This window comes from Leuciscus leuciscus, assembly GCF_965113295.1.
Source record: "Leuciscus leuciscus genome assembly, chromosome: 19".
Classification (NCBI taxonomy): domain Eukaryota; kingdom Metazoa; phylum Chordata; class Actinopteri; order Cypriniformes; family Leuciscidae; genus Leuciscus; species Leuciscus leuciscus.
The window spans coordinates 6,786,464-6,797,249 of record NC_138743.1 but is presented as its reverse complement, the minus strand read 5'-3'; the positions used below and the strand labels follow the sequence as shown (position 1 = coordinate 6,797,249).

General features: G+C 40.9%; 1 protein-coding gene and 1 pseudogene across 2 annotated transcripts; both read right to left on the bottom strand.

Moving 5' to 3' along the window:
- Positions 1-287: 287 nt before the first annotated feature.
- Positions 288-1,298, bottom strand: LOC309483008 (trace amine-associated receptor 1-like; the record flags this gene model as incomplete). Its single annotated transcript, XM_082148645.1, has 2 exons — positions 288-898; positions 971-1,298. 2 exons carry the CDS (start codon positions 1,296-1,298, stop codon positions 288-290), a joined length of 939 nt encoding a protein of 312 aa, XP_082004771.1.
- Positions 1,299-5,691: 4,393 nt separating this feature from the next.
- On the bottom strand, positions 5,692-6,722 carry LOC309482336 (trace amine-associated receptor 1-like; annotated as a pseudogene). Its single transcript has 2 exons — positions 6,375-6,722; positions 5,692-6,302 (listed from the first exon to the last, which is right to left on the bottom strand). The product of its transcript is annotated as a trace amine-associated receptor 1-like (transcript).
- Positions 6,723-10,786: the final 4,064 nt, after the last annotated feature.

Below are 10,786 nucleotides of genomic sequence, written 5' to 3'. Positions count from 1 at the left end.
TTCAAAGTGCACTTTCTTCAAGGAGTTATTTTTACTGAATAATGCAAAAAACACTTATTGTAAACTCATAATAGTTTTTGCGGTGTGGGCGAGTTATGAATCAGGGGATGATCAGGAAACATTGCAGATGGACTTTATTTCTGCATTGCTGAGGCAAAATTCTGAGGCCCACCAGGTATCAAAATACATAAATGTGAGAGCTAACAAACATGATGAACAAATGCAGAATGTCTTGTTTCATTAAGTTCCAATAAACACATATGGCTTGGATCACTGTGATATCACATTTACAATAACATTATTCTTGAAGAATTGCTCTGAAATATTCTTCCAGACAGAATGACTCTGAATGCTTGTCTGAACCAGCTGTAAAAGAAGGCGTACACTATGGGATTACATGTAGAATTATAGTAGCCGACCCACAGGAACAAGTCAAACAGCAGTGGAGGTACAGAATACCCAATGAAGGGATCTATAAGATTACAAAGGAAAAAAGGTGTCCAGAAAGTCAGAAACGCCCCCATGATGATGGCTAAAGTCTTAGTGGCTTTTCCTTCTTTTTTTAATTCAGAATTCACACTCTGAATGGCCTGCACCTGCCTTTTAGCCACATGTAAGATTTTCAGATACATGCAGAGCATGACAAAAGCGGGAACGTAAAAACAGGCCAATGACATTATAGTCGCTGCCTCTCTGCTCTGAAACAATATGCAACTTCCATCACACTTAATGTTCTCATAGTAAAAATCTTCAATGCCAAGAATATTCAGCTTCATGAAGATCATGCCAAACCCCAGAGTAGCTGAAACAGTCCAGCTGATAATAATCATAACTAGTGTGGCCAGTGATGTCATTTTACTGTGATATAGAAAGGGGTGACATATGGCATAATATCTGTCTAAAGAAATGATACAGAGGTTTAAAATTGACGCAGTGCACAAAGTCACATCAAGACTGCTGTGTATTTTACAAAACAAATCTCCCAGATACCAGCACGTCTCGATGGAGCGCATCATGCTGGGAGGCATCACAACTCCTCCTACAAGCAGATCGGCCACGGCCAGCGACAGGATGAGGTAGTTAGTTGGTGTGTGAAGCTGCTTGAAATGAATGACCGTTATGATCACCAACAGGTTTCCTATGATTGTGACAATCGATGAGACACTAAAAAGGATGTAGAGTAATATTTGAGTTTCCAAAGGATAGAAAAACTTCGGACAAGACGTGTTACTAAGCTCATAACAAAGAAAAGGCTTTTCCAGGATTCCATTTTGGTTGATGTTGACTTGTGCATCCATTTACACAATTCACTGGAGGTTCCCTGTTTGAAACAAGGGAGTGAAGTCAATTCCAGCCTTCAAAAATGCAGCTACATTTATGAATCTCTATGAATGAATTACATGTTAAAAGCTCAATGGATGCAATACTTAACTTGACCATATAGGAGAATAAATCTGCGCTGAAATTGTATTTTTTGAACAATACTCCAATCATGATCATCTACATGGAAACTTGTTTCATAGACTCTCATCCATGTTCTTACCTTTCCTTCCTTCTACAATGAACCAAAGCTAAAGAGAGGGCACATATATACTGTAGTGTAGCACAATAGTTTCATAACAACCTCCCTACTGTCAAATCACACAACATTTGAGTTTCCAAGGTAACACAGTCTTCCCAAATGTCTACAAAAAAAGCAACAAATGGCTCTGAAACTGCATCTCAACAATGGCTGAATTTGGAATCATATATAATTAATCCGGACAAAACCTACATTTCAAAACATAACCCAAATAACACTCCAAAACAAACACCCAAATAGTACAACAACAAAAATACTAAACACTTTTGTCTGCCTAATATGTGATGTGGTGAACGTGTTTGAAAAATCTGGTTAACAAATTATAAATGATAAATGAGAATTGAACATCAAACTTTAAACATGGCTTCTCTGAGGACTCCAATGATGTCACTTTTTCTTGATCATATGATTTAAAGTGATAGTTCACTATTATTTTGAGGTCAATAAGTGGTGTGATGACATCACTGTTCAGCAGTTTCTAAAATACTCCAGCCCTTCTGGTACCGACAACATGCCATGTTCAAAGTCCCTCATATCACCTTTCTTCCCCATTCTGATGCTCAGCTTGAATTTCAGCAGAGTGTCTTGACCAAGTCTACATGCATTTTAAGTTGCTGCCATGTGATTGGCTGATTAGATATTTTGTTAATGAGCAGGTGAACAGGTGTACCTAATAAAGTGGCCGGTGAGTGCACTAATTCTGCCTTCACATGCTATAAGATATTTCCCCACTTCTGAAGTTATGATTACGAGCTTGTCGCATTAAAGTGCTTTGTTGTAGGAAAGAACAGGAATCATGGAGTACACCAAATTTATTCTTGCCTGTTTATTGGAGAAAAAAAATAATTAAAGCAAAAATTATATTTACCGTCCCATTCATTGACAATCATACAAACATTCACCGTGCTATCTAGATATTCAGCTTGCTGACAATTCTGGAATTTGTCAAATACAGGCTACTTTCGCTGTGTATAACACATACAATATGCTTCAAATTATCATTCATGTGAAAATTGTAACAACAAGACAAGATGAAATACTTGAGAGAGCGTTCATGTCCAATTTTTAACTAGGAAACTCGTATTTGCGAAAATCCGATAGCACGTGAAGGCAGAATTAGGCATGCAAAACACATCATAGCAGATTTTTGGTTTTAGTGAACTTCATCAGAGGTTGTGGACTTAAAATGGCACTTCTTTCGTGCAATGATTCAGCATGTTTATTATGTTTATACAGCATGTATGCATGTGATGTCTATGTTGTAGCAGCGAGGGATTCATTTGGTTCTCAATCCTATAGGCCCATCTGCACTTCATGTTTTGGATATTTCACTTGTCAAACAGTGATTCAACTCACCAGCTTAAAGGTTAAGTGCTGCTCTATTAACTTAACTGTGTGTCAGATTAGCGAAGGGCCTGGATAGACTGAATAGCACTAAATTAAAGGAATTAGGCAAATCAGATAAATGCTAAATGTTTTTTACAATTCCAATTATTTTTTTATTAAAATATCTTTGTGAAAGTTGCATCATTGTTTTTTAAATAACCTTTGTTTCATCGACCTGAAGAATGAATGCTATATCAGATGCATGTAATGCACTCGTTTAGTCGATCTCTCTCTCATAATACCATAATACTCTACTCTAATGAAGCGACTCAACGTTCCTCCGTTAGTTCTAAAGTAACATAATACCATAATCCTAACGTTAGTTCTAAAGTGACGTTTTAGCTTGGGCTCAACTGTCAAACTGTCAATTTGAGATTTAAATCATGGCGGAAGGAAGTAGTTCTGCACTGTGGCGAGCAGGACGAGGCCGGTGGTGTGATTGATAATGAGCGACACCTGCGCGACGCACCGGTCTCATATCTCTCACGGAGGAGCGATGACAGTGAAGAACGAGAGAGGCCAGGCCTGGATTTATGTTGTTTATTTTTTTATATGTGGCAGTAGTCGTCCGTGAGGGGCTGCTTTTTTTTTACTTTCGTTTTGTATTTGTTTCATTTATTGTATTAAAGTCTGTTCAAAGTCTGTTCAATGTTTGCCGGTTCCCGCCTCCTTCTTCCCACATGAGTTTTTTTAAAGACACTCCGTTGTTTCTTACTTATATACTCCCTCGGTCTGCACTGCTGTGCTGATATACAGTCACATCGCACTGCTACTCGTGTGATATTGCTCATATATTTGATTTTTAGAACTGTATCTTTATCATTATCATTATAGTGATCATCCTTGGTGTCAACGGATGGAGCTGAATGGAAATTCCCATTGGAATGAACTCTGAAGAAATAGCTAAACCTTTTAATGGATTGTGTTCATGCATAGTCTGTCTGGATCTCCTCAAATAAAAGATAGAGGCTTATAGTAGATATACAGTACTTAGTGCTTTACCACTTTTGACCACCATGCAGAATTTATGTTGTCGTATATTTAAAAAAAAAATAAAAAAAGGACAGTTGTATAGATTTGTTTCTTAGGGTCATATTCTTTTTTCATATTGTCTCATGTGCTTTGAAGGTTTACGTTCTCAATCTCAATTTATTTCTAAAGCACAATTAAAAACAACCACAGTTGACCAATGTGCTGTACAATGTTCTAAAACCAAAAACAATGAACAAAAATAAAATAAAACAACAACAGACAACAAGGGACATCACAAGTTATAGGCAACAGTGAAGAGATACGTTTTTATTTTTTAATTTAAAAAATATGTCATGTTGGTGCAGTTCTAATATGAATCAGTACACTGTTCCAAAGTTTAGGTGCGGCTATGGAAAAAGCTCAGCCACCTGACTTTGACTTTGGAACAGTTAACAAACTCTGGTTGACAGACCTAAGAGTTCTCAATGGATGGTGTATACACAACAAGTCTGAAAGGTGCGAGGGGGCGGGGCCATGTAAACATTTAAAAACAAGCAGAAGCAAAGTCAATTCTAGAGCGGACTAGGAGCTGATGTAAAGACATTAAAACAGGATTAATATGTTCGCATTTGCGAACACCGGTTAAAAGTCTTGCAGCTGCGTTTTGGACCATTTGTAATCTAGATAAGGAAGAATAGTTTATTCCCAAATACAGGGAGTTACAATAGTCAATTCTAGAAGAAATAAAAGCATGGATTGCAGTTTCAAAGTGCTTAAAAGAAAGACAACTCTTCACTTTAGCCAGCGCTCTTAGTTGGTAAAAAAAAAAAAAAAAAAACTTGATTTGACCACTATATTGATTTGCTTATCAAATTTAAGTGCACTATCAAATAAGACACCCAAGGTCTTTTACACACGATTTACCCGAAGAAGATAAGACACCAGAATTTAAATGAGAAATGTTTTGGCCAAACATGATGCTCTCTGTTTTACTCTCATTTAGATTTTTTTTTTTAAATGTAACAACATCCAGGCTTTGACATCAGAAAGACAGGCACTGACTGAGTCCAAGCCATTTTTGTGCTTCAGGGGCAAATAAAGTTGTGTATCATCTGCATAGCAATGATAAAAATAGAGCGTAAAGGAAGCATATAGAGAGAAAACAATAAAGGGGCCAAAATAGAGCCTTGGGGGATCCCACAAGTCAGGGGGACCACACTCGAATGGCATCCTCCTATATTGACCGAGAAGCTTCTATTTTTAAGGTATGAGTGAAACCAACTTAGAGCAGTTCCTCTGATGCCGACAACTTGCTCTAGACGAGAAAGCAGGACATCATAGTCAACTGTATCGAATGCAGCACTTAAATCCAAAAGCACCAGTAAAACAGAGTCACCCATGTCAGTAGCCATTAAAACATAATTTAAAACTTTTACGAGTACTGTCTCTGTAGTGACGAGTGACGTTGAAAATGTGCTTATGGAGGGGAGAGGTTTTATAGCACTGACCATGCATTTCTCACACAGTTCAACTTTATTAGAATTTAATTCAAAAGGATCCATTAGATGGGCAGAAATCCACAATGGTGTATTTTACAGGATTCTTGATACACAGATTTGTTTTGCACTTCTTTAAGTATGAAGGTTCAGTTAAGAAATTGCATAAAAAAATACAATAAAAGAAAATTGCATTATATACCAATCAGAAAATAAGATATCAAGAAATTAATTTGCATATAATCTGTTTCATTACTACAACAGCATTGTTCTTGAAGAAGAAGTCTGAAATACTCTTTTGGATAGAATGATTCTGAATGCATGTCTGAACCAGCTGTAAAAGAAGGCGTACACTATGGGATTACATGTAGAATTATAGTAGCCGACCCACAGGAACAAGTCAAACAGCAGTGGAGGTACAGAATACCCAATGAAGGGATCTATAAGATTACACAGAAAAAAGGGTATCCAGAAAGTCAGAAACACCCCCATGATGATGGCTAAAGTCTTAGTGGCTTTTCCTTCATTTTTTAATTCAGAATTCACACTCTGAATGGCCTGCACCTGCCTTTTAGCCACATGTAAGATTTTCAGATACATGCAGAGCATGACAAAAGCGGGAACGTAAAAACAGGCCAATGACATTGTAGTCGCTGCCTCTCTGGTATGAAACAATATGCAACTTCCATCACATTTAATGTTCTCATAGTAAAAATCTTCAATGCCAAGAATATTAAGCTTCATGAAGATCATGCCAAACCCCAGAGTAGCTGAAACAGTCCAGCTGATAATAATCATAACTAGTGTGGCCAGTGATGTCATTTTACTGTGATATTGAAAGGGGTAACATATGGCATAATATCTGTCTAAAGAAATGATACAGAGGTTTAAAATTGATGTAGTGCACAAAGTCACATCAAGACTGCTGTGTATTTTACAGAACAAATCTCCCAGATACCAGCACGTCTCGATGGAGCGCAGCATGCTGGGAGGCATCACAACTCCTCCTACAAGCAGATCGGCCACGGCCAGCGACAGGATGAGGTAGTTAGTTGGTGTGTGAAGCTGCTTGAAATGAATGACCAACATGAATGACCAACAACAAATGTTATGATCACCAACATGTTTCCTATGATTGTGACAATCGACGAGACACTAAAAAGGATGTAGAGTAATATTCGAGTTTCCAAAGGATAGACAAACTTCGGACAAGACGTGTTACTAAACTCATAACAAAGAAAAGGCTTTTCCAGGATTCCATTTTGGCTGCTGATTATTACGTCCATTTACACAATTCAGCTTCTCTGTTTAAACCAAGAGGAAACTTAATTTCAGCCTGCAACATAAAGTTCAATAATGTATGATCATTACATATAATTCAGAACATAAACTATACACAACATTGCTCTGCATAAAGTCAAGTAAACCATGTTGTTATAAAAATAAAACAAAGCACTTTAAAATTATTTTGTTTCTGTGCCACTTACATTATGTGTATCTTGTACCACTGAAATCTTATGAGTTATTTAATTATAAAAACAGTTCATTTACATGAAATCTGTTTCACAGACTGTCATCCATGTTCTTACCTTTCCTTCTATAAACCAAAACTACATCATGAAGAAGATTTTGAGTGCTGCACATTTATAGCACAAGAGTTTCATAACAACCTCCCCCCTGTCAAATCACACAACATTTGAGCTTCCAAGGTAACATAGTCTTCCCAACAGTCAACAAAATGCCTTTCAAAAGACCAACAAGGCCCTGAAACTGCATTTAATTTGAACAGGTTTTTATTCTGAAAAAACAGTTAATTCACTAACAGATTTGCCTTCTGATAGGAGTCATTCCATGAAAGGACTGCCATGCTTGTTGCTATTTTGAAATGTAAAATATAAAGTAAAAATACCCTTTTCTACATCATAGTTTACAATACACTTTTTTAAACAAAATGTGTACTTGTAAAAAAGCAGCAACAACAACAGCACCCAAAACAGCCTTCATTTCTAGAAACATCCACCATACTTAGTTCCACCTTATCAGAAATGGTGGCTGTTGCTATATATTTTATTATGATTTCAGGAAATATCTAAACTACGTAAAGTAATACTATTGCACTTGTACAGAGAAAATCAGGTAGGCAACATACTGATTTAAAAAGAAATCATAAGATCAGTGACCTTAGCTAGTGGTTCACGAGTTCACACTTACAACATATTAAACTGAGTAAAGATTATGCGTATTTGAAAAAAGAGCAAAGGATAGCCGCCAGACTAAAGACCAAAAACACAAAGATTTGGCGGGCTGGCGTTTTGAGAAGAAGCCTGGACATTTGACGCCTGCTAGACCACAAACGGGGAGCAGTAATAATTTGGAACAACCAGTCAGGAGGGCTCGCACCGTTTTTTGATGGGAGCAGATCACGGAGTCAGACGGGCGAGCGCTACCGGCCGATGAATGAGGAGCAGCGTGATTTAAGCCCCCTGACCAGGAGGGCCCGTGTTGCCTCTGGCGGGAGCAGCTCACAGCGTTAGGTGGACGGGCCCTACTGGCTGACAAATGAGCAGCAGCAAGATTTGGAAATGCCCGATCGGGAGGGCTCACGGCGCTTCTTGATGGGAGTAGCTCACGGCGTCAGACGGGTGAGCTCTGCCGACCAATGGGTGGGGAGCAGCAAGATCGGAGACTGCCGACCGAGAGGGCCCATGTAACCTCCGACGGGAGCAGCTCACAGTGTTGGGTTGTTGGGCCCTACCGACCGACGGAGGAGTGACGAATTTCGGAAGCCCGGCCGGGAGATTTCTCGCTGTGTCAACTGGGAAATCAAGTCTTCTTGCGCGTTAATCAAAGACGCGGGGAAGAGTAGGTGAGAGATGAAATCCTTGCAGGATTATGCGCATCTGAAGTTTAAGTGGCCAAGTAAAGATAGCAGTTCGCGTTTAGAACAGTTTAGACTGTCTGGGAAGGTGGACGAGATCAGAAATATCCTATCGATTTTCCTTGTGCAATGAGGCTTGGAAATAAACTGTATCAAGTTAATGCCCAGAATTCAATGGACGAGGCTGAACCCATGGTTTTAACTTGTCCAATTGGAATCCCGAGCTCAGCAGAAACTGAGCGGGGCTGAGATCGATTATTAAATGTTTGAAAATGTTCTTATTTTCTCAGTTTTTTTCATTGATTTCTCGAAGTGACAACATGCGCTTACATGATGAGAAGACTAAAACGATTTAGAACCTGCGTATATTCACCTCTGACACATCGGTTTGATACTGTAATCATTGTTTGATGTTGGATGATCATCAAACAGCAAAGTACAGTCTGATTTAGATGATTGTTGTTGTTCCTTGATCTGTTGCTGGTTTGAGTGGCACACGCATATTCATTCATTCATTTTTTCACGCCGAAGAAAACATGTGACGCTGTTATATGCTCGTGCATCCGAAAGTCTTTGTGTTCCCCCCTGTGGCTCAGTGGCGGAATCATTGGTTTTCCTCACGAGAGACCGGAGTTCGAATCCCGGTCTAGCGGCAGTTAAAATTATGCCGCCAATGCTTCGCTCTGTCAGTTCCCTGAAAAGCGACTGCAGATGTGCATTTTGCAGCCAACGAGCGCGTTGCACAACCCGCTCGCCTGCACCCAAACACCGTTTCTATGGTTTCCGTGCGTCACTGGCGAAAGGAGAAAAGAGCGTTTCTGGTCCCCCCGCGGATGGACCGACCTCCTCTTTCTCGTACATTTCTCATTCCCCTCTGAAGTTCGGGCGACTGGAAATGTCAGTATTGCAGTGAGCAAGCCTGTTGTAATACACGCATGCCTGCAAACAAACGGCAGCACGTTGACGCTCTCTTATAATACTCGCGCTAACTGAGCTACAATGTGTCTCCCCCTGTGGCCCAGTGGCAGACTCTCAGGTTTTTGCACGCGAGAGACCCGCGTTCGATCCCCGGGTCTAGCGGCAGATAAAATTATGCCGTCAATGCTCGCTCTGTCAGTTCCCTGAAAAGGCGACTGCAGATGTGTATTTTGCAGCCAACGAGCGCGTTGTACAACCCGCTCGCCTGCACCCAAACACCGTTTCTATGGTGTTCCGTGCGTCACTGGCGTAAGGACAAAAGGGAGTTTTTCTGGTCCCGCTGCGGACGGACCAACCTCCTTTTTCCTATACATTTCCCATTCCCCTCTGGAATTCAGGCGACTGGAAATGTCAATATTGCAGTGAACGAGCCTGTTGTAATGCACGCAGGCCTGCAATAAACGCCAGCATGTTGACGCTCTCTGTTTCTATGGCAACTTCTCGCTCGTTCAGTTCCAGTAAATGTGACTGTTCCAGTGTATCCTGCAGTAAACAAGTCGGCGACGCAGCACGCTTGCCTGCACACAAACGCCGTTTTTACGGCTACCCAGATAAATCCCATAAGTGTGAATTTTTCGGGTGTCCCGGCCACGGCCGATGGTGCTTTATGTGTAGAAAGAATGCCCACTGCCCAGTGCCCATCTCTACACACAAGCACAGCCCGTCACACAGGGCTCGCGCACATGAACCGACTCAGATCGATTGCGCTTCAAACATGGTGAATGTGCCCACTAACACCACGTTATGCATGTCTCACGGTTTCTGTAAAAACGAAACCAACGTGCATTCGCTTCACTCAAGCGAACGATGCTTTCAGTGTGATAAATGTGCCCGCTGTCCCGCGCCCACATCCACACATAGACATGACAGTTCCTACGGGAACCGCCCAGCCCGCTGTTATCAGCGCGCCCCATGCCTCAAATGTCACGAGCGCGACGCTCGTGTTACAGCACGCCGAAGCCTCTCCATCGCTGAGCGAGCGGAGCGCGCTTCGTATTCAACCCCTAGCTATTCATGCAGACGCATGGGCAAAGCTGCCCGGGGTTTCGAAGTGGGTGCTGGACATTATAAAAAGAGGCTATTCGCTACAGTTTCGCCGACGCCCTCGCCGCTATGCGGCGCGCGTCGAGACCACGGTAAAAGCAGAAGTAGCACATTTACTTCGAGCCGAGGTGGCGAAACTATTGAACTAAGGGGCCATAGAGCCTCTCTCTCTCTCAAGTTCAGAGCGAAGGAGGGCTATACAGCAGATACTTCCTGGTACCGAAAAATTACGGGGGTCTCAGACCCATACTAGATCTGAGGCAACTGAACAGAGTGCTTGTGAAGCGACAGTTCAGGGTGCTCACGACCAGACAAATCCTCGTGCAGATTCGCCAAGGAGATTGGTTTGTGTCAATAGATATGAAAGCTTTAGCATAAGTTCTGCTGGGAAGACTCAATTATTACGTCACTTATTGCTTCACTTCTATCCAATCATATTATTATGCTTAT